The sequence below is a fragment of the Etheostoma cragini genome, chromosome 11 (genome assembly GCF_013103735.1).
Source record: "Etheostoma cragini isolate CJK2018 chromosome 11, CSU_Ecrag_1.0, whole genome shotgun sequence".
Taxonomy (NCBI): Eukaryota; Metazoa; Chordata; class Actinopteri; order Perciformes; family Percidae; genus Etheostoma; species Etheostoma cragini.
Window position 1 is genome coordinate 10,972,943 of NC_048417.1, and position 24,102 is coordinate 10,997,044.

At 40.5% G+C, this 24,102-nt stretch overlaps 2 protein-coding genes across 4 annotated transcripts in view; both read left to right on the plus strand.

The window, feature by feature from the left end:
- Positions 1 to 11,166, plus strand: part of kpna3 (karyopherin alpha 3 (importin alpha 4)) — a 20,534-nt gene extending 9,368 nt beyond the window's left edge. Inside the window, exons 6-17 of the mRNA XM_034884724.1 lie at positions 2,494 to 2,589; positions 4,093 to 4,178; positions 5,664 to 5,750; positions 5,845 to 6,014; positions 6,335 to 6,379; positions 6,487 to 6,618; positions 6,748 to 6,876; positions 7,401 to 7,505; positions 7,742 to 7,813; positions 8,165 to 8,327; positions 8,602 to 8,696; positions 8,789 to 11,166. Coding sequence (XP_034740615.1) covers positions 2,494 to 2,589; positions 4,093 to 4,178; positions 5,664 to 5,750; positions 5,845 to 6,014; positions 6,335 to 6,379; positions 6,487 to 6,618; positions 6,748 to 6,876; positions 7,401 to 7,505; positions 7,742 to 7,813; positions 8,165 to 8,327; positions 8,602 to 8,696; positions 8,789 to 8,887 — 1,279 coding nt within the window. The 3' untranslated portion in view covers positions 8,888 to 11,166. The remainder of the gene's footprint in view (positions 1 to 2,493; positions 2,590 to 4,092; positions 4,179 to 5,663; positions 5,751 to 5,844; positions 6,015 to 6,334; positions 6,380 to 6,486; positions 6,619 to 6,747; positions 6,877 to 7,400; positions 7,506 to 7,741; positions 7,814 to 8,164; positions 8,328 to 8,601; positions 8,697 to 8,788) is intronic.
- LOC117952431 (RCC1 and BTB domain-containing protein 1-like) overlaps positions 1 to 23,650 on the plus strand; it is a 27,764-nt gene extending 4,114 nt beyond the window's left edge. The window contains exons 2-14 of one of the 3 annotated variants that reach the window (XM_034884722.1): positions 385 to 387; positions 12,437 to 12,479; positions 14,947 to 15,187; positions 16,584 to 16,734; positions 16,818 to 16,984; positions 17,745 to 17,903; positions 17,994 to 18,101; positions 20,077 to 20,219; positions 20,324 to 20,514; positions 21,030 to 21,156; positions 21,261 to 21,412; positions 21,550 to 21,680; positions 22,133 to 22,273. In XM_034884722.1, the coding sequence (XP_034740613.1) occupies positions 15,062 to 15,187; positions 16,584 to 16,734; positions 16,818 to 16,984; positions 17,745 to 17,903; positions 17,994 to 18,101; positions 20,077 to 20,219; positions 20,324 to 20,514; positions 21,030 to 21,156; positions 21,261 to 21,412; positions 21,550 to 21,680; positions 22,133 to 22,273 (1,596 nt within the window). In that variant the 5' untranslated portion in view covers positions 385 to 387; positions 12,437 to 12,479; positions 14,947 to 15,061. Of the gene's footprint in view, positions 1 to 384; positions 388 to 12,310; positions 12,480 to 14,946; positions 15,188 to 16,583; positions 16,735 to 16,817; positions 16,985 to 17,744; positions 17,904 to 17,993; positions 18,102 to 20,076; positions 20,220 to 20,323; positions 20,515 to 21,029; positions 21,157 to 21,260; positions 21,424 to 21,457; positions 21,681 to 22,132 lie in introns of those variants that run through there. The other 2 variants (XM_034884721.1, XM_034884723.1) reach the window with 2 other exon arrangements.
- Positions 23,651 to 24,102: the final 452 nt, after the last annotated feature.

Below are 24,102 nucleotides of genomic sequence, written 5' to 3' on the forward strand. Positions count from 1 at the left end.
CATCAGGAAAAGACTGGGCAAAAATGGCCTGCATGGCAGAGTTCCAAGGAGAAAACCACTGCTGAGCAAAAAGAACAAAGCTTGTCTCAATTTCTCCACAACACATCTTGATGATCACCAAGACTTTTGGGACAACATTCTGTGGATCGATGAGACAAAAGTGGAACTCTTTGGAAGGTGTGTATCCAAGTATATCTGGCGTAGAAGGAACACTGCAGTTCATAAAAAGAACATTATACCAACAGTAAAATGTGGTGGTGGTAGTGTGATGAATTCTGCTGTCTACCAAGAGATCCTGAAGGAGAATGTCCGACCATCTGTTCGTGTATTCAAGCTGAAACAAACTTGGGTTCTGCAGCAGGACAATGATCCTAAACACACCAGCAGGTCCACCATCGAATGGCTGAAGAATAACAAAATGAAGACTTTGGAGTGGCCTAGCCAAAGTCCTGACCAGAATCCTATTGAGATGTTGTGGTATGAGCTTAAAAAGGCCGTTCATGCTCGAAAATGTAACTGAATTAGGACAATTCTGCAAAGATGAGTGGGCCAAAATTCCTCCAGGATGCTGTAAAAGCCTCATTGCACGTTATCGCAAACGCTTGCTTGCTGTTGTTGCTTCTAAGGGTGGCCCAACCAGTTATTAGGTTTAGGGGGCAATCACTTTTTCACACAGGGCCATGATGGTTTGGATTTTTTTTCACCTTGAATAATAAACACCTTCATTTACAAATTGCATTTTGTGTTTACTTGTGTTGTCCTTGACTATTGTTTAAATTGGTTTGATGTTCCGAAACACTTAAGTGTGACAAACATGCAAAGGAACAGGAAATGAGGAAGGGGGCAAACACTTTTTCACACCACTGTACAGTTGTGTTCAAAATAGTAGCAGTCCTATATCTCTAATCTCATAAATCTCATTTTTGTTAGAAGTGATATTTCTACATAGGAAATAATTTACTAGTAAGTGTTGTAGAGTCATAGAAAACCAACAGTCATGACATGCATCCTGCTCATTCTGTATCATTGAATCTGTAATTGAAAGGGTGATGTTCAAAAGAACAGCAGTGTTCAATTAGTGAGGTGATTGATTCTCTGGAGAAACAGGTGTCAATTATGGCCCATATTTAAGAAAGGAAGTAAATGTTGTGCATGCTGGATATTATGCATTTCACACTAAAATACTCAGCAAAGTGGTTCGTTCCAGACATTGCTCTGAGGAACAGCAGACTTTGATTAAAAGGTTTATGGGAGAGGGGAAAACCTATAAATAAGTGCAGAAAATGATAGGCTGCTCAGCCAAACTGATTTCAAAAGCCTTGAAAGGGAATCCAAAGCCTGAACGACAAGGGAAAAAACAGTCAATTACCATTCGAATGGATCAAAGAATAGCCAAAATGACAGAGGCGCAACCAAAGATCAGCTCCAGAAAAAATCAAAGACTTGACTACCTGTGAGTACTGTTACAATCAGAAGAAGGCTATGTGAAGCTAAGCTATCAGCTAGAAGACCGCGCAAAGTCCCATTGCTGAAAAAGACATGTACTGAATAGATTGAAATTTGCCAAAGGACACATTAACTGGCCAAAGGAAAAATGCTCAACATTCTGTGGAATGATAAGAGCAGAATTGTTGTTTTTGGCTCTAGGGGCCGCAGACAGTTTGTCCGCTGACTCCCATGCACTGAATTCAAGCCACAGCACACTGTGAAGATAGTAAAGCATGGTTGTGCAAAAATCGCATACTGTGGTGTTGGGCCTATTTATCGCATATCAGGGATCACTTTAAATACATCAAAATACTTGAAGAGGTCATGTTGTCTTATACTGAAGAGGAAATGTCTTTTGAAATTGGTCTTTTTAACAAGACAATGACCCGAAACACATCAGTAAGTGAGCAAAGTCTTGGTTCCAGATAAACAAGTTGCTAAGGAGTGGCCAGCCTAATCCCCGGATCTCAATCCCATAGAACACTTTTGGGGTGACATCAAAAATGCTGTTTCTGAGGAAGAACCCAGTAATGCAGAGAAATTGTGGAATGTAGCTAAATTGTCCTGGGATGGAATACCTGTTCACAGGTGCCAGAAGTTGGTCGACTCCATGCAACACAGATGTGAAGCAGTGGTCAGAAATAATAGTTATGCAACTAAATATTAGTGCAGTGATTCAAAGTAAAGCAAACCTTTGAGACATTTTTCAGTTCATACAGTAAATGTTTGCATTTGTAAAGAAAAATGCATATACTATTTATTTATTTATTTATTTTTGTAATTTTTTTTTTGATCAATTGTGGTCATGTTTTGATTTGAAATTGAATGTGCAGTGTTCCCAATTCATTTATTTTATGGAATTAAAAGCTATTCTAAAGATTTTGTACATTATTCACTTTTTTTAAACACACTGCTATTTTTATGAAGACAACTGTATAAACAGACTTTTTTGTACATTGAGATATACAGTGTGTGTGTATTTATATGTTTTTTGCCCTTTGTCAGAAAACTGCTCTCGAGTGACAGAAACCCTCCTATCGACGACTTGATAAAGTCTGGGATCCTGCCCATTTTAGTCAAATGCCTGGAAAGGGACGACAAGTAAGTCTGCTTCCATAACTTCTTCAGTGTTAATTCTCTGTGACACAATGAACTGAGTGTTCTAGCTGTTAAGTCTGCAGACTGCTGTGATGGATTACTGGTGCTACTACATTGTGTGTGGGTGTCTGGGTGTGGGTGTGGGGGGGTGCACGCAGGGCAGTTGGCTGATCCTCTGTCCAGGCCAAGCCAAATATAACAGCATTCCCGTCTCTCGGGGGTTCCCTATTCCCAGGACCTTGTGTTCAGGGGGACTGAATAGTTGGAGGGGGAAGAAGTTGTAAGGATTCTACCATGGCAGCAAACAACAGATAGCATCATGTTAACATGTAGCGCCATCCTATGTTGGACATTTTTGTTATCTTTGAGTTGCAAATGAATCAATGCAATATAACCAATGTGCCTCCATCAAGAGAAAGTAATTATCCACTATTTTGCCAAAGCATTATGTCAGAAAGCCAAGCCGGCTCAGCCTAACAACATCATGAGGTACAGAATCACAATACAAATTACAGCATGAAGAAGCACCACTGTATGTAAACAAGAATAGTTAAAAGTCTTCAAATGAAATCGGTGAATTCATGATGGGGCAGAAAATTGTCCACAGGCAACCAAAATGGCTGGTTATATCACAAGGGGTGCACACCCTGTTTAGTTTTACATCTTAGATAACACTTACGACACCAGTAGGAAATCCAGATCATGGTTCATTGTTTGATAAAATATTTAGTGGAGTAGAAAGACTTTTTTTTTTAAGGCCTTGTATTGGTCAGGACAGATATAGATAGGAAATGCGGAGAGAGGGGGGGAACGACGTGCAGCGAAGAGCCACATGTTGTCGTAGTCCTTATCAAACCTGTGGCCGCTTTGATAAGGACTAAGTCTTTGTAAATGGGTACCCATGCCCCGGAATAGACAGACTTAACACCACTTGCTTTGATTTACTTACATTTGGCCTGTAGGCGGTGTGAGGATCCCCTGCAACTGTGATTTCCAATATTTTGTGTTGCAGCATTTAAAATAAATAAAAAACAAGATAGTTTTCCTTTTTGTGCACCAGCAAAAGGCACAATATCTAGACCCACTGATCCGGCGTTGAATGTTTTGTCCACCACATCAACTCTATTTTTACCAGGATTTCATATGGAGAAACTGATTTATGAATCTTTTTTTGAAGAAACTATTATGAAAAACGTCACTATGCTCCAGTAAACAACAAGCTTTTGATTAACATAGGTTTGACACACATTGCTCTAGTAAGCCTATTTAGTACGGGAAGGCCAAAAACAGAGGAGTGTATTAGTTGCTGGGGGGAATATAAAAATTTGCCTTAAAAAGTGGTTAATGGGATGGGATTTCAGGTGTTCACATCGATATTTATCATTATTATTCCCCTCCTTTTCTGTCCCATTCTACTATGGAAACTAATTGAGCTTTCATGTTGTCTTTTAACTTGATTTTATTTTTATTTTTCCTAACTGTTTTTTTCTTTTCTCTGTCCTGCAGCCCCTCTCTTCAGTTTGAAGCAGCTTGGGCTCTGACCAACATTGCCTCTGGGACATCAGCACAGACTCAGGCTGTGGTTAAATCCAGTAAGTTCACCCCACGTTCTGTCTTCCTGCGGTCTGTGTTTGGAGACTGTCTGCAGTCTGCCAAGCTAGCATGTTTATTTGTTTTTCATTCAATTGAAGCAGTAATTAATTTTTAGGGGTACAGGCCTGAGGGGGTTGGAGGCCACTGGATCCCTATTAAAACAGCTCAGGTTTTGTATTACTATTCAGGGTTTTTCCTTGCTCAGAAATTGCCTTTGGGGGGAAAGATTAAGTTCGGGTCTATGGTTCATCCCCCATGAAATTTTGAGCATCAAATACTTAATTTCCTGCATTCTGATACAGTTTTAGGCACCAATTTATAGTAGAAAATTCCACGCAATCACAGAAGGCTGGATCATGTGGATGCGCCAACAGTGTTATCATTACTTAGAATTCTTCATTGGCGCGACAGAAACTACGCACTATAGCTTTAAAACCAACTGTACCAAAACTAACCTAAGGAAGACATGTACATACTCACCACTCCTTAAAGAGGTTTAATAAGCCATACATTTTTTATATATATATAATTTTTTTTTAAATCTTTGACAATGCGCATTAGTTGTTTGGCTTTAAAGATGGCATTTGCAGATCTAATCCATTCCACTTTTTGTCAAATTCAGTGAATATCTCCTCACTAGCTGTCTGTTCTGTGTGCGATTTTGGAAAAAAATCTGGTGTTCATACACAGCCCTGGCTCCGGAAATAGGGAAATAACAAAGCGGCTTGGATTGAACCCCACTATTCTGTCGCCTTGGTCCTGCTACACGTCCTGCGATGCCCTGTTACATCCTGCTTCGCTCCGCAGTACCCTGCTACATCCTGCTGTGCCCTGTAACGCTGTGCAGTGCCCTATTAGGCCAATAACTACTATTTCTAGTCACTGTTCCATTATCTTTTACTGTGACTGTCATTGCCACTATTCACTACGTCCCCAACCGGCCTCGTCAAACACCACCTACCAAGAGCCTGGGTCTGTCCGAGGTTTCTTCCTAACAGGGAGATTTTCCTCTCCACTGTCACACTAAATGTTTGCGGGAAATACTGGAATTGTTGGGTCCTTGTAAATTATAGTGTGTGTTCTAGACCTACTCTATCTGTAAAGTGTCGTGCTGACTCTTGTTATGAATTGAGAGGGGAAAGGCGGCGGTAAAGGGACTGTAAATCTGGCAAACTTTCTGCAGGAGCCCTGACGGAAGGGGTGTATTTGTTTGGGTGTTGAGTTCAAATACCAACAATCCTTCTCCAGAATCGCAGACTCCATTTTTAAGTGGCCACGTTGACTTTGGCTAATAAAGAGGAATCTTTTTGGAGTGAATACGCAGTTTTCTCTCTGCAATTTTGTTAATACACCTACTTAGGTTTAGAAAAGAGAGTTGTGGCACAGTCACGGGTTAATTTAATTAGGCTTTCATTGTGACTATAGTTTCGCAATCTGTCACCTTGGGTGAGTTTGCGCAATTGATATTCTGTTTGTGTATCCAGATGCAGTGCCCCTGTTCCTGCGACTGCTGCACTCTCCCCATCAGAACGTATGTGAACAGGCAGTATGGGCTTTGGGAAACATTATAGGTAAATACTGTCATCGAATTGAAGTGTGTACACATATATACTGCTTGGATGCAGCTGTTGAGTTATATTAACCTCTGCCCCCTTGACTACCCAGGTGATGGTCCACAGTGCAGGGATTATGTCATCTCCCTAGGTGTGGTCAAGCCCCTGCTCTCGTTTATCAACCCATCCATCCCCATCACCTTCCTCCGCAATGTCACCTGGGTCATTGTTAACCTCTGCCGCAACAAGGATCCCCCGCCTCCTATGGAAACTGTGCAAGAGGTGCGTGCGTTTGTGTGTATGCATGTGTGCAGGCTCCATGTGCCAGACAGATGAATGTGTTGCTTTGCAGTTGACTGTGTCACTGCAGGCCAAGTCACTCGAGAGTTTTTGCTGTGCCTTTTCAACAGCCAAATAACCCAGGGGAATTTCTAACCATAAAGCTCTTAAAGCAACATTTGAAGTCTGGTTTTGACAGCTATTCCTCTTTGTAATTTTTATTTGTTTGTCTTTTTACTCTACTCTGTTTTTTGCATTCATCTCATCTATCTATACCTCTATCTACATCCAACCCACTCACAACCTACTTTTCTTTCCCACAGATTTTGCCTGCCCTCTGTGTGCTAATATATCACACCGATATAAATGTAAGAATCAGAGCGAAGGGTGATTGTCTTTTTGTATTTACTGATTTTTATAGATTGTAAAGAAAAATGACTTGCAGTCTTACGAACTTATGTGTCCGCATGTTTAGATCCTAGTAGACACAGTGTGGGCTCTGTCCTATCTGACGGACGGGGGCAATGAGCAGATCCAAATGGTCATTGATTCTGGAGTCGTTCCATTTCTTGTGCCTCTCCTCAGCCATCAGGAGGTCAAAGTTCAGGTGAGGCTTTGTTTTATTAACTGAATTCATTAGTCTTTGTCTACACTAAGATGACCATTACACAATTTTATTAGAATAAATTAATCAGACTATTTGTTTTATTTATCATCTTTTGTCTTTGAACTGCAGACAGCAGCTCTGAGGGCGGTGGGTAACATCGTGACAGGAACAGACGAGCAGACACAGGTTGTGCTCAACTGTGACGTCCTCTCACACTTCCCCAACCTGCTCACACACCCTAAAGAAAAGATAAACAAGGTATCACCATCAGTTTTCATGTGTTTTTAATTTATTTTTTAAGTCTACCGGTTTCCTACGGCTTTGAACATAAATAGTAGTAAGGTGTCAGTTCAGGACATTTGAGATCTTTACGAGAGTCAAAAAAGTATAAGATATCTGGAGCAGGTTTGTTGTATGTATTTCCTTACACATGCACTTGAGCTTAGAGCATTGTTTTTATTGGTGTGTGTGTGTGTGTGTGACGGTGTGTGTGTGTGGCACATTAATTTAATTGTGAAGGTGCTGTAGCTATACACTGATGAGTGTAAAATACTTATGGAATCGGAGGGTAACACCAGAGTTAAAAATAAAAAAAGATTGGGTTACACTTTACTTTGAAAGTATCTACATAAGAGTGACATGACACTGTCATGAACGTGTAGTAAACATTATAAACCAGTCATAAATGTTTGACATAACACTTCTTTTTGTAAGTGTCATTAGGTTTTGTCACGACAAGTAATGTTACCAACATTGAAAGAATGGGATTGGTCTGTTTGCAGGAAGCAGTCTGGTTCCTGTCCAACATTACAGCTGGGAACCAGCAGCAGGTCCAAGCTGTGATCGATGCTGGGCTGATTCCTATGATCATTCACCAGCTGGCTAAGGTTTGTCCATGGGGGAAGAGCAAGATATACATTCCTAAAGCTTTATCTTCTCTGTTCTTTATATTCAATTTTCTGAACAAATGGTGAAACACGCGGACATTTTGGAAAAGCATAATGTTTTTCAAATTGAACACTGAATGCAAACATGGCCAAGAATTTTCTGTGTCTTGGCATTAATGCTTTTGTAGAAAAGAGCTGCTATGTGCACATCTTAGTGACAGCTTGTCGCTCTACAGGGTGACTTTGGTACACAGAAGGAGGCCGCGTGGGCAATCAGCAACCTCACCATCAGTGGGAGAAAAGACCAGGTGAGTTGGGCTTTGGGACCAATGATGTACAAATCTAGAGCTTGTTTTAATTAATTTATAGATACCATGTGGGATTAATTTAGTTTTTATTCAACATAAGTTTGTTTGTTTTAACTGCTGAAACCTTACCTACCATGCGAGTCAGTCATATACTATTCCATAATTTCAATAGTAAATGTTTAACTTGCCATTTCACATTTTCTTCAAGAGGCAGAACTGTCCCCATTATTGAAGGGTGAAACTAGGCGATGTTGACTTGAGTGAAATAACGAGGACGTGTTCCGCACTTGTAACCATGTACCTATGTTGTAATCAAGTATGGATGCGGTGTGTGTGTGTGGGTTTGTGTAGGTGGAGTTTCTGGTGGAGCAGAATGTCATCCCCCCGTTTTGTAACCTGCTGTCGGTGAAGGACTCGCAGGTGGTGCAGGTGGTCCTGGACGGCCTGAAGAACATCCTCATCATGGCAGGGGACGAAGCCAGCACTATTGCTGAGATCATAGAGGAGTGTGGAGGTTGGTACCTGGATTATGGTTTCCCTGCATTATGTCCCAGTCTGCTTTATTCATTTGTTTTAATCTTTTTATACATTAAACTGTTTTTTTTTTTTTAAGGTAACATTGGTGCATTTTTTTTCCCAAGGACTAGTTTTTGGTGCAAACAAGTACATATTTTGACAACCCTCTTGATTGTATAATTGAAATATGTAAGTTACTGACATGGCTAGTTTCTGGTGTTAATGTTGTTGATAACAGGAAATTGACGTTTGTCATTGTTTTGATTTTTCAGGTTTGGAGAAGATAGAAAATTTGCAGCAGCATGAGAATGAAGATATCTACAAACTAGCCTTTGAGATCATTGATCAATACTTTTCAGGAGATGATGTAAGTTTACCACAAGTGATCTTCATGTGGTTTTTTTTCTGCTCGTACGCCAACTTCCTGTGCCGTAATCTCACCATAACTGTTGTTTTCAGATTGATGAAGATCCAAGCTTGATCCCTGACACCACTCAAGGAGGGACCTTCAACTTTGATCCAGCTTCCAACATGCAAACAAAGGAGTTTAATTTCTAAAAGCCAGGATGTTTGGTTCAACCAGCTGCACGGGTACTCTGTATTCACTCCAGACATTCATTGATCTCTCCTCAAACCTGGCAACCTGGTACCGAAGGATTTACTTCCATCAATTCAACAAGGAAACTCACCACTGAAGGATTTACCCACCCCCACATCTGCACTGCAGGGTGTTTATTTTTTTTTTGTTAATGGTCATCCTTCACCAAACATGGCAACCCACCATAGGAGTCCTGGTCTTACAACAGGCACTATTACCATCTGGCAGCCTGCATCAGGAGGGTTGTCAGTTTTCTCTGCCAGTGCTTTGAAATATCACATGAAAACCACAATAAAACCAGAAGGAAGAAAAGGCCTTCACGGCATGATTTAATTGCCAAATTTCAAGTCTTCACAAAGACAAAAACACAAGCACATTTCAAACACACATATACACTTTTCGACACTTAGGATTTGTGTGCATACTTCTGTTAGAAGCCATCGTATCACTTATGGGGAAGAACTACTGCTGTTTTTGTGGTTTATTTTTGTGCTTTCCCTCCCCTGGATTGTCCTCTGATATTATTTCACCTACGTGCACGCACACTGACATACAAGTACACATGTCAACACACTTTATTCACACAGATTACCGATAGCCAGGCACCCCAATAACCCTCTCTTACCCAGTTTAAACAGTTAATCCCAGAGCTAAGCCATGATCAACCACGGACCCCCACTGCTCTCACAGGAGGGATGAAAGGGCTCCAAGGCATAAAGAGGACTCCGTGGCACACTGACTGACGGGACTTTTGACTCAATGACGTCAATTTTTTTAACGTGACCTCTGTTTAATTATCAACCTTTGTTTAAAAAAAGAAAAGTGAAGAAAATGCCATAATGTTTTTTTCTTTTTTCAATCTAAAAATCCCTGCTAATTGCCTGCTTGTGATTCAGCAGAGCGTATGTCAATACCTGTAACAGGAGGAGGCACCTTTAGGTGAAGGCGGAGAGACTTAAGAGAAGACGAACATGTGGGCTGTGGCGTCTATTCCCCTACAGGACACCCACTAGTGCAGCACAAGCTCGATCACGTCCTGTGATCAAGTGAAGTGTTTGCTTGGGACTCCCCTGTAATGTGAAACTTGGAACGGGGGGCCATTTAACAAAGCAAAAAACAAAAGCTGAGCTAAAAATCAACCTGAATTGCTTAGCCTGACCTTATTTTAATTCTTTTAAATTCGCTCTTCAAACCAATATTTTAGGTTTATGTTTCAGCTTCTTCTGGTTGAGTCTGTGGAGCTTCCATACGTCTTTTGCTTTTTACTTTTCTTCAGTCTTATGCACACGTCTGAGAAGGCATATTGATGTCTGCCTGCAGAAAGGGACCTATACTCCTTAAAGACTAGACTTACATAACGAGTACAGGTCCTGATTACAGTACTTTTCGATGAAAAGGTCACATGTCGTCACTCAATTTGAATAATTGTACAAAAATGTGATGTGTATCTCTCCTCCTTGCCGTCTAATGAATTATATGAATATATTTACATAAAGCCTGTACAAAGCTGCTGCAGCTGACAGTCATTGGATGGACAATAACCTTACTGTCAAAGATGGCTGGGGAGGGGTTTATTTTGTTTTTGTTGAAGCAATATTTCTGTTTCAATGTTTTTATTTTTGACTTGTGTATGTATTGTGATGACATGCTGATGAATTGGAACAGGCTTTTTTTCTCTCTCTCTCTCTCTTCGTAGTGGTGACGGGCTGTTTTAAAATGTGCCGTCCCATGTCCCAGCTGGTCTATGGGTGAGGGTTCTAAGTGTCAAGGTTTGAACCCAACCCTAGCCCTGGTCTCGAAGACTTTATGATCCTCTGGTTGGCTGCTAACTACTGAGAGGGGGTCAGGACTGGTGGGGTGGGGGTTATACTGGGGTTTTAAATATTGGGTTGGGTTGTTTTGAGCAGCCCATGCTTGTTTTTGGGACTGGCTGTTTAATACTGAACAAAACTATAGAGAGGGTGTACAGTCATGAAATAGCAGACTAGACCGAGCCACTTTAAAGATTTACAATTTTGTTGCCTTGTATCTGAATTGGATACAAGCTTATGTTTGTTGCAAGATTTTTACTTGCTAATGAAAAGTTGTTTTAAATAAAATAGGAGAAGAGCAACAGACAGCGTTTTGGCCTCTGATTGTTTATATCTTTTTATAAATTTAAGATTGAATTCCTCTCTTTAAGGTGGCTCATTGATGCTTTCAACTCGTGTGCATATTAAAGACAAAAATGAGTTGAAAATCATTGTGCCTTTTGTTTTTCATTTCAACTAAAACTAGGTTTTATTGAATAGAAACGATTTTTTTTGAGCAACTGGAGAATTTTAAATATGGGAGATACCAGTAATGTGTGGTCTCCCCGTTGTTGGAGTTTGCCATGGGAATGGTCCATGCTGCTCTCTGCTGTTGAGAGTAACTGCTCCCCTCCAATCTTATTCACTGACCATTGTAACACACCATTTCTACCACTCATTTAGCACACAATTAATCATTGCCATATTTCAGGGGGTTTTGATATCATCTCCTCATCTCACCCTCAGGACATGATCTGTGTTTCTGATCCTAACCAAAATAAACTTGCTGTTATGCCGTTGAATCCTCAGTGCTTGCAAGTGTTGTGATTCACACATACAATAGCTTTTAGGCAAATTTGCGTGAGAAACCTTTCCCTCCTTTAAGCTCATGATTTTATGCACTGAATTTGTTGACACGTCTTCTCCGTGGGTATGAGCGAAATTGATCATAATTTGCGAAACAGAAATGTTAAGTACTGCTACTCTTACCATTGTTTTTTAGACAAATCCTTTACATGACAGGTGAGATCTGTCAGCATCTAATAACAGGACGGCAGTATGCTACTTCATCCGTCTATCTTCAGGTGATAAACTTGTGAATTCACCCGCCCGGGTACATCAACTGCACAGCTGACTCCAGGGCAGATTTAATGCTAAAATCTAGGTTGCAGCCGACACTTCAAATGCCACAAAATAAACATTTCCATTTCACAACGTGGCACTGTTTCCGTTTGCCGAATCCATGTGTTTGTTGGTGAACGCAACGGTCATGTGGAAACTCACCATGCAGACACTGGAGGTGGGTTACATGTGATTCCTTCCAGACATTAAAAATCCTCTACTACAACCGAGCATACTGAGGAAGACCATACAATGTGGGAGAACGTTCTGGAGTCCTTTTTGTGTTAAACCAATCTTTTCACTGCCTGTGCTAACCATAGACGGTTAAAGAAAGGTGCTAACTGATTTTATGTGCAAAACAATAACAGTCGTGTGGTTATGGATTATCAGTCATCCATCTAGTCTTACTCCGTCTGCAATCGATTATGCTTGTCTTCTAATCACGTGACAATGTTTTTCTCCTCACTTCCGCAAATAAGCGTCAGTACAGCTTAATTATTATAATTTTTTAGCTTCAGCGCAGCTGAGTGTGGCCGCTTCAGCAGAAAGTGAACACACGGACGGACATCCCGCCACCGACCGGTGTGGCCCGGTGAGAACCATTAACGACACCAGAAACAGAAGCTAGCTATATTAACAGGTGAGTTTGACGGAAAGGGTAACATAATTCTTCTGTGGATTTGGAAGTTGTTAAAAAGCTGTTTTTCTTGCAGGCTAATTTGTCCGCGGTCGGCAGTTAGGTAGCTCTTGTGACTTTCCAAAGGGACCAGTCTAGTACCGACTCCGTTCACTTCGATGTGTCAGCTCGACAGTTTGCTGAATAACGCGTTTGTAACAAAGGTCAGCATTAGCCGGCTAGCAGTGTAGTGGCCAATGTTTGCTTTTTTTTTTTTTTTTTTTTAACATATCACAGGCAACACTGTTATTAAACACAACACTTCTGTGACCCTAAGTTTCAACAAAGTCATTTCCTTCAGACATTAAGCCTTCTGACTGAGCTGTTTTCACCCATAACTGTTTCAGGGAGACAGGCACAGCATGATTTAATATCCATCCTAAAGCAGATGCTACGTTGTTTACATCGGACAGGGAAGTTAGAGTCAACTGTCTCCCTCAGCATCACTAGAGGATAAACGTCAAAACTCTTGAAAATGACTATGGGCAGAAATGTGTGTGCCTAGGAACTAAGTTGGATTCAAATTCAGTTTGTAGTGACATCAAAGTGAGTTACACCCCTCATATTTGGTGGTTCCACCTGTTGATAACTGCTGTATGTAATGGCCAATACATCTTCATGTACAACACAACTACATACTTGTAGTTGTACAGGGGTACAGTGGTTTAGCAGCATTTTTATTTTATTTATACTTTTTTCCCAACATATTTATTTTTAAAGTTTTGCAAAGCACCAAAAAGACTTAACTCAAGCTCTAGAGCTCTCTTAATAATTTAGGAGCTGGGATCATGCAGGTCACACATTGTTAATTCTTAATGATACCACTCGTAGAATTTTGACACAGTTAAGACTAAAATTTTACTCTGATGAGCTTTATACATGCATATTAGCTAGGTCTGCACAATATATTGTTTAAATTTATCGTCAGCGCAATATCAACTAGCGCAATAAGCACATTGTGAAATGCTGCAACATATCGCGAAAGACACTGAGATGTGTTGGTCTAAAGTGAAAGAAAATATCTGCAGAAAACTACACTTTAAAATAAAGTTGTCTTTCTTTTTTGAAAGGCACCATTAGCCTTTTACATTCAAGAATGTTAAATTATTTCATGTCATTTCATTGCATTTATTCAACAAGCAATTTGTTGTATTTTGGGAAAATACTAAAAGCAACAGAAAGGCAAAGCTGAGCCGACTTTAATATCTGTTTAATTATCACAAGAAATAGCAATATCACAATATCAAACAACTTTATTGTATATCACATATTTTCCTCATATGATTTAGCCCCAATAACAGTCCTGATCTGTTTGAGGTATTGTAACCCTACTTGACTCTAATCTCTTCTGTAAGATACATTTCAGTTCATTATAAATACATTTTATTTTTAGTGTTTACCAACATATGACCTATAAAACATCTTATCCAGATGTTATTTACTATGCAGCCAAAAACCTGTGGTATGGTATCGAGGCTTTATCAGTTCTTGGTGATATCTGGCCGCTCTGGCCTTCCTATTAAGAGGATCTGGGTACGTGATTGTCCAGGGCTGAGTGTCGATGTTGACTGGCGTGATGTATGGTCTAACATCCCAAAAGTATCTCGCAATCCAGACCATCAACAGATTCACTACAATTTCATTCATAGGACATATCTCGCCCCTGTGAAAAGGCACCACATGAAAATAATTGACAGTCCTTTATGCACTTTCTGCCTAATTAAAGCTCAAGGTACATATCTTCACATGATCTGGAATTGCTCTCCTGATGGTCAGTTCTTGGACAATATTGCATCCAAAATATTTACCTTAATTAATGTTACTGTACGTGTTAGTTTCAACGTTTTGATTCTGAATGATCTGTCAGCCCTAGAGCGCTCTAAAACTCAAATGTGCTGAGTTACAGTGGAAAGCACCTCATGACTTGTCTATTCATACTCAAACCCTATCCTCTCTGGATGTTGTGTATATGGAACGCTCCACAGCTTGCATAAATGGAGCCCCAGGAAAGAGTTTGGACATTTGGCTCAGCATTACTGCATCCTTGAAATCTATGCTGTAGATTTGTGCTACAGCTTCTAACTTCTGTGTGTGTGTGTGTGTGTGTTTGGTTCCTTTTGTCTCATGCCGGTCTCTCTGTCAATGCCTCTTAATTGTTTGTCTGTTTCTGTGTGTCTTGTTTTGTGAGCTGCAGCCCCCCCAAAAAAAATTGGATCACAAAAAAAAAGCTCACACGTCCCTTTAGCATTATTCCGTAATAGTATGCCTGTTTGTCCCAAAGTATTTAAACATTTAACAGTTTTAAAAACAGAATGCTTTGACTTTGCTGTAAAGTGAGTTTAAGTGCATTGGCTGAAATAATGTTTGCACAGGTAGACAAATGTCTTTGATGTTCCCTGACTGTGTATATTTTCACACCCACTCTCAACAGCAACGGCAGCACTGGCAACTCTGCCCCCCCCTGCCCCTGTCCCCTGCCCTGGCTTTGGACTGAGGTTCATCCCTCCCCCCCGCCGCCCTCGCCACAGACTCAAAGTGTGTGCATCATGGTGGATGTAACCAAATGGCCCGTCTTCAGCCTGTTAGGGCCCCAGGAGCTGTCCACCATACGAAAAGCATGTGTGTTTGGAACGTCCGCCAATGAGGCCATCTACATCACCAATGATGATGAGGTGAGCGGTCAGAGGTGAAAACAGAGATGCGGAGTTGGCTTTACATGTTTTACATTACCACTTTACGTTACTGTAATTTTCGTCAGCCTATCGTTGCTTCTTAGATTTCCTACCTTGAAAGCAGTGGCGTTAATTCATGCAGTATTTCCTCTGTTGATTTTGTAGTGGTTGCCCGCCATGGCAAAGTTTCTGCTGTCACGGCATCAAAAATAGGACAGACGTACAATGTAGTCGCGGTTGTCTTGTAAATTATCCTGCCGACATAATGCCCCCCCCACCCCCGTTGGCTGCCACCTACATTGCAATTTAACAACAAGTAGATCCATTCAGAGGTTATTGGGCCCATCCAGTTTAACTCCACATACCGTTTTGTTGATGTAGTTTATTTTCAAAACGTTTGCTCTCTTCTGAGTCGACTATTTAATGAACAGCTCCACCAAAAACATCACCGCGGTGGGCCTGTTCTAATTAGTTACGTTCAACTTGTCAGTTCTGTCAGGCGGTTGTGTTCAGACAGACCTGGCCCCACTGCTAAAACACCCCTAAAGGAACCACTAAATGTTTCAACTTTAATCAACAAGAGTTGTAAAACATGTTACAGTAGGTAACCAACCACATAACACATTTATACACATTTATCTGGGTTCATTCATTTGGGTGTTTAAATGAATCATTGCAGCAATGCATTGCAATGCAGACCTGGACACTTCTGCATAAATGCAGGGACAGACCATAACCGTCATTAACATAAATAAATGCAATGCACTTATATAAGAGACAAGGATTAAATACGAAATATGATTTATGTGTGTGTGTGTGTGTGTGTGTGTGTGTGTGTGTGTGTGTGTGTGTGTGTGTGTGTGTGTGTGTGTGTGTGTGTGTGTGTGTGTGAGAGAGAGAGAGCGAGAGAAACCATGTTGTCAACCCAGCTGGCTAGCTGTGCGGCTAATTGAGACTTAGCTTCTGAAACGTTGCTACAACACTTAGGAAACGTGGCATTACGTCAGATACTCCCATTGAGAGGTTTGGTATTAGACATTGGTAGTCAGTTTCTGAACGGTGTCGGCACAAGCCAACAGTTTGGTGACGCAGTCTGAGCCTTGCGTCATCATTGTAAATTAGTCACGGTAATACCGTATACCGCTGAGTTTTAGTGTCTTTCAGCTTTTGAAACACGCAAAGCCTTTGGTATGGCTCTTTTAAGAGGACTGTAGGCCAGTGCTCCTGTCCTTGCTTGTCTCTTTGTATCCGTGCATTTGTGCTGGTGCTGATGTTTCTGTGTCTGGAATGTGACCTGTTACTCCCTCGGCTAATGGAGGCTGTTTCTGTTTAGCCCTTCTTATCACTGATCCACATTAGATGTTCCCTCTGTTGTTCCTCCTCTCTCCACACTCAGGTGTATGTGTTTGGGTTGAACTGCAGTAACTGCCTGGGAACAGGGGACAGCCAGAGCACCATTGTACCCAAGAAGCTGGACTTCCTGAGTGGGAGGAAGGTGGTCAGCCTGAGCTACGGCTGTGGACCCCACATCCTGCTGGCCACAGAGGGTAGCTGCACAAAACCTTCTAATCCTCCTCTTCACAGTTGGATTTAAACGTGCTGCAGAATGACAAATCTTTTTGTGTTGCAGATGGGGAGCTATTTGCCTGGGGTCATAATGGTTACAGCCAACTCGGAAATGGAACAACCAACCAAGGAGTAGTTCCAGTCCTTGTGTCCGCCAACCTGCTCAATAAGAAGGTGACAGAGGTAGCCTGTGGCTCTCACCACTCAATGGCTCTGACCGACTCAGGAGAAGTGAGTGTCTACATGCAGCAGAATGGCAACCTGTTTAAAACCTTTCTAATGACACATGTGATTCAGCTTTGGCCAAAGGCAGTGTTTAGCCAGGCAGAGCATCAAGTCCAAGCACAGCACAGCACAGTTGTTCCCTTTGAGCTGAAAACTAACCTCAGCTTTGAGGTAATTATTATGCTTCAAACTATTTCAAACAGTCTACTTTCCACTGTAGTTGCATTACAACACAATGTTTATTCACTGTGGTTGAAATTCATAAAAAAAGGATCTTAATAGTTTTTCTTAAGATGTGTTAGTTGTTGAAGTACTATGTCTGTTATGTCAATAAGAAGCTACCCCCAGCAGCCGGCTGACTTAAATAACCAAACTAGTTCTTGGCTGTGATCTGTAAATTCTCCACTGGTTGCTTGGCAACTGGTGCTGGTCAATAAATAGTCCATAAACCCCCATTATATGGCAATATTTTTTTTTACATGTCTGTTTTTGAACAGAATAATCCAATAATATGCAACGTGTTAAACGCTGCAGCCAACAACTCCGTTAGCTCTTAGCAGGAAGAATCCTGGCTGCTGTACACATGCATGCATGTTTGTAGCAGTTTAGCTCCGTTTAAAGGGACATCAAAGCTGAGATTTAGAGATTACGGTACATGCGGAATAGATCATATTTTTTGTTACGTAATATAATGTCTACTCTTAAATTAATAGAAGAGAGGGCGTTATTTGACTCTTCTTCTCACCTTTATCCTAATGTCTGCCAGGTGTATGCATGGGGCTACAACAACTGTGGTCAGGTGGGTTCAGGCTCCACTGCAAACCAGCCCACACCCCGCAGAGTGTCGAGCTGCCTGCAGAACAAAGTGGCGGTCGGTATCGTCTGTGGGCAGACCTCGTCCCTGGCAGTAGTGGACAATGGAGAGGTGACTGTTTTAATTTATACTGGAGCTATAAACACAACGTTATCGATCTCGGGCCACCGCAGCACTCATGTTCTCTTCTTGTCTCTGCAGGTGTACGGTTGGGGATACAATGGGAACGGACAACTGGGACTTGGAAATAATGGGAACCAACTCACTCCCTGTCGCCTTGTAGCTCTGCAGGGTTTATGTGTTCAACAGGTGTGAGATTACAACCCAAAACAAAAACTTAAACTTGTGCATCTCAACCAGTGAGATCTGATATCTATATCATGAAGTTCTATAAATCGGCAATCCAATTTATCTACAAATTTTTAAGCTACAACATTTCATCACTACATTTTGATTCAGCCCTGTCACCTTATTTCAATGAAAACCTGTGCCTAAGTCCATTGCAGTTCTTATCAATTAGATAGTTCTGTGAGTGGGTACAAGAAGAAATCTTGATGTATGCACCAACTAATGTAATTTTATTAGAATCTTTCACATTTTTTAGTATCAAATGGTTTGCTACTAAAATACTTCATAGAAAGAAGCACAAGAATAGTTAAAACTAATAACCTAGGAGAGGCATTATAAGAAACAAAGATACAAAAAAATCAAGTAAAATGTGTCGTATTTAGATATCAGCTATTTTAGATATTATTAGTTACACTGAAGCTTGTATCTAAGTTTCTGTGGTTAACCGCTTGGTTAATACAAGTTCTTTAACTTTGACTGTGGCTTATTTAGTCATTCATATTTAAAGTTTGGAAAAATGCATCTTTTGATTGTTTTTACAAAGAATTCTATACTCAAACACAAGTATGTGATATCACCTTTTTACAACAGCCCTCCCCCTTGAAACAAGTGATAAGAGCAAGGATACATCACCACAAACAGAAATATCTTATGAGAAATAACCTTAACGGTTTCGACTGACGCAGAAAATTGTGCGTTAACGGAGGACTGCATTGCTTATCTGAAAAATCAGATTGAGAAAATACAGTTGTGCTCATAAATTTACACACCCATGCTAAAGTTGACTAAAACAGGAATACAAAATCATCTTTTGGAATTCATCTTAATGCCTTAATTAAAAAGATTTGAAAAATCCAACCTTTAAGGTCCCCAATTTTCTTTGTGGACTGAATAATGTAATGTAAATAAATAAATGTTCTTCCTTAAAATACTACATACATACATAACTATACACACCCCTATGTTAAATTCCCATAGAGGCGGGCAGATTTTTATTTTTAAAAGGCCAGTTATTTCATGTATCAGGATACTATGCGTCCTGATAAAGTTCCCTTGGCCTTTGGAATTAAAATAACCCCCCCACACACATCATCCCATACCCTTCACCACACATAGAGATAGGCATGAGGTACTTTCCATAAAATCATCTCAAACCAGCTATTAGGCTAACTGAAATAAAACCATGCCAGTCACTAGGTATGTTGAAGGGTAGGGCTGGGCGATATAGAGAAAATCAAATATCAAGGTATTCTTCACCAAATTCCTCAATGTCGATATTGCAACGATATTGTATGGTTGACTATTGGTGCTTTGACAAAATGTTATTTACACAATGAGAGTTTTGATAAATATTATCCAGAAATGATTTGATGACCGAGTGGGTAAAGGTCAATATTAATACAGTCCGGTAAGTTCAGAAAATTACATCACTTTACTTTAACGCAGCCTGTAAAACCAGGTAAAGACAACACTTTTATTTTCCATATTACGATATATCCAAAATCTAAGATGATCTCCAGTCCCATATTGCAAAATTGATACAACATCGATATAACGCCCAGCCCTAGTGAAGGGTAAGTGACTGTGTGGGGCTTTTTTAATAATAACCGGCCTATTAAAAAGTACAAGAGACAAAAGTGATACCTCATGTTCTCTAACCAAGAAACCACAATCCAGAACCTTTTCAATTTAAATTAAAAACGTTTTTTGTTTTTAAATTAGAATATGAAACAGAGCAAGTCCTCCCATTGACATTTGAGAAGCTGTAATATTGGGAACTTCAAATTCTGGTTCTTACTAGAGAAAACACTTCAGTGATGAAAAATGAAGCCAATGTGCAAGTGCCAAAAACTGCTGCTTATCGAGCGGCCACTTGAGGCTGGCTCCGAATGGGAGTCAATCTTACATGTACATTTTTTTTTGTTTTCCTCTTCAGATTGTCTCAGGCTATGCCCACTCCCTGGCACTAACAGACGAGGGGTTGCTGTTCGCTTGGGGTGCCAACACATATGGACAACTGGGTACCGGCAACAAGAGCAACCAGCTGAGCCCGGTTCAGATCATGACTGAGAAAGAGAGGCGAGCAAACCCATCACCACAAATACTGTTTAACAATCCGTCTCCTCACTGTCTTTTACGCTGCTAATTCTCTCCTCTGCCTTCCTCTTCTTCTTCTCTCTTAGGGTTGTGGAGATTGGTGCCTGTCACTCCACACATACGTCAGCTGCCAAGACTCAGAGTGGTCAGGTGTACATGTGGGGCCAGTGCAGGGGCCAGTCCGTAGTACTGCCTCACCTCACGCACTTCACCTGTACCGACGATGTCTTTGCGTGCTTCGCCTCCCCCTCAGTTATGTGGAGGCTTCTTTCCATGGGTGAGACAAGGCACTCGTGTGCTGTAGTAATGAAACAACCGCACCAGGGGTTTTACGTTTAATTCCATTAACCAAATTAGATTTTTGTTACTAAAGATTTTCCAAAGCCAGTTGTTCCTTTCCAAAGGAATGTTTTGAAAGAACTACTCCATTTCAACCCAATTAAAAAAAAAAAGATGATTTATATTTGCAAGTTTTTATGTGCTGATTCGCCCAAAAGAATACCCTAGAATTTTATGTTGGAAAAATTAAATACCTCTAATTAAATAATTGGAATCATTAAATGATAATGTACTGTATAATTAGTGCTAAGATACATGATTCTTCGCAGGATACAGACAAAGAAATTCATAGAGCAACATGAAGTAAAAAAGACAAAAGACATAAGAAAACTGTTGTCCTTCCTGTTTCTAATTTAAAAATGAAACTAACTTAATTCACTCAGTTTTTTTGTTTTTTTAAATCTTCCTAATGCCAGAACTTGATGTGTGTGCGTGGGTGTTTTCTTCCTGCAGAGCATGATGACTTCTTGACCGTGGCTCAGTCGCTGAAGAAAGAGTTTGACAACCCAGAGACAGCTGACCTCAAGTTCTGCGTTGACGGCAAATATATCTATGTCCACAAAGCGGTTCTCAAAATCAGGTCAGGGATTTCATCTCGCAGCTGTCTGTTTCAAGTTATATGCCTATTGGTTCATAAATAATTCAAAAACCCCTGTATCTATCCTGAAACAAACGGCCGTGCAGGTGTGAACACTTCAGATCCATGTTCCAGTCCCACTGGAACGAAGACATGAAGGAAGTGATTGAAATAGACCAGTTCTCCTACCCAGTGTACCGCTCCTTCCTAGAGTTCCTTTACACAGACAATGTGGAGCTGTCTCCTGAGGATGCTATTGGTCAGAACCACACACACACACACACACACACACACACACACGCAAACACACACGTCACAGCCTGATCCTTACTGACATTTGTCTGTATGTTGGTTATAAATGCTGTAAAAGTGTTATCTGTGTCTCTGCTCGGTCAGGGCTGCTGGACCTGGCCACGTCCTATTGTGAGAACCGCCTGAAACGTTTATGTCAACATATTATAAAGAGAGGAATCACCGTTGAAAACGCCTTCTCTTTGCTGTCAGCGGCCGTGCGCTACGATGCAGAGGTCAGTGACTCTACCAACTATCATCGTTTGGATGTCTATCAATGAGGAGAGATCAATTCAAATTGTATAATAATATTCACTGAAGTCCGAAGTGGAGTTAACTAAATCAACTGGGTATCTTCTAAAGTTAGTCTTTTAAGTACAAAATCCCATTGCCATGTTGCTATCAACAAAAGTTGGCATTTTGTATCTAAAAGACTAACTTTGAAATGACACCCACCTAATTTGTCTTACTCAGACTACTGAAGCATCATACAATCTTCCTATAAACCTTGGAATAGATTTGAAGATGAAGAATTTTAGAGGTCAGGAAAATACCAATAACGATTGGAGCAGCTTGCGCTGGTCAGGGCCCCGCAACTTCTTCCAAGCATCTCGGTAATTTCTTGAAGAACATGGGACCAAAAGGAAAAATAATTTGCTTATTTTTGCTCTTACCTTTTGTCTTCCAGGACCTGGAAGAGTTCTGCTTTAAGTTCTGTGTGAATCACCTGACTGAGGTGACCCAGACCGCCGCTTTCTGGCAGGTTGACGGCAACCTGCTCAAAGATTTCATATGTCGAGCCAGCCGCTGCGGAGCCTTCAAAAACTGACCTCAACCCGAGATCATTATAGACACAGAAGGCTGCTGTAACGACACCGGGTCGCTACCAGTTGGCTCCAGGAGCCTTTACTGACAGGTGGAAAACAAACTTTATATCTTTTAGATTATCACATCACTGTCAAATCTGTTGTTCATGTCATTCCAGACTAGGGTGTCCCTTACGTGGGCTGTTCATGCCGATATTAAAAGGCTGAGCTGACATCCCACAGTCCAGTTACAGTAGTTGTTTGCCACAGTGCCTGACTGCCTGTTCATGTACACTGGTGTAAAGCAGGACTTAAAATGCATTGAGAGGCATAGTATCGCTTGATGAAGTTGTTGTTTCTATTAACTTGAAATATTCTTGACAGTTGCCTGATATCACTTTTTTCTATTATTCTGTTTAATTGACCCTGCGACAACTTCAAGTGAAGTTCTTGCACTTGTTGGAAATATGTTTTTCCCCCTCTTTACTAGAAGACTGAATCTTGGTTTTCAGGTTGAGGTAGAGGGCTTTTTGCACTTTTAGATTCCAGGATAGAACAAAACTTGTTAAGACTGGACATTGAGATATTAAGAATGCAGATTCCCCTTTTATTTAGTCTGTTTAGGTCAAACTCCAGTCAGCAATTAGTAGTCCTAGTAGCTGAGGTGTGATCTCCTGTCAAGGCTGTTAAAAGACTCAAAAGGTGGAACTCAGGTTACGAGTGAGATTCAGTCAAATTGTTACAATTGTAAAAAGATTTAGTGGATTCCATAGGTTGGAAAGTGTTATTTTGTGCAGCTACAACTCAATTAAAGCTTCTTTAATTTGTCTGTTTTATCATATAAACAATTCAATTGGTGTTAACTGGCAGTTAAATTTGCCTGGTTGCCAGCTGAAAAAACAAATGTATAGAACCATCAAAAATCCGTTTACAGTACGGCCTGTAGCCTTGCAGAAGCTTACGTTGGACTTTTCTAAAAATACCCTTTCATCCTCAACATTTATTGTATGTTGAAAACACTATTTTACGATATTATCATTTATCAAGTTGTTGTGACATCTTTCTGCACTACTGCTGTGAGAAGTTTGAAGACTATATTCCTATTTTTTTGATTCAGGACATATTTACTTCAAAATCAATTATGTGACTGATTGATGATATTGATTTATCTTATAGTATTGTGAATTGCCAGTAATACTTTGACCTTTTGTGAGCAAATTAACAGTGAATGTTAAGTATTCAAAAATATATTGCAAAATATATTGCAATAAACCTAATTGAAAAAGCTGGGGATTTTAATGTACCATAGTAATATTTAAGAAAGCACAATAATTGAGTTTCAGAATGAACAGATCTCTTTTGTGCATCAATAAATCATGAGATGCAAACCACCACCACAATGTTTGTATCATCATCTAGCAAAGGAAACCCAAAGTGGAGATAATGGGGCGACCTCTAGGTCACACAGTAGAGCGTGGGTCCCATGTAGGCCCAGTCCCTGGCAGCGGCCAGCGTTGGAACCCGACCCGAGGTCCTTTGCTGCTGTAATAAAAGGAAAAGCACTAAAAATATTTCTGTGGATGCTCAAGTGTTCTGCTTGCGGTTTCATCTTTCCGGTGTGTAACATCTCGTACAGTTGGCTTGTATCTTGGATGCTGTAAATGGGATCCTGTATTAAGCTAATAATGAGATAATATGGTCTGTAAAAATCTGTCTGCAGTTTGGTGTTAATGGTGATAAATGTATGTCTGAATGAGATGAAATGAAATGTCTGAACCCTGGTCATGGAATAACCTTCATAACAAGTTACAGCATAATGATTTGGTCTCCTCGGGTGAGTTCAACCCTCTGA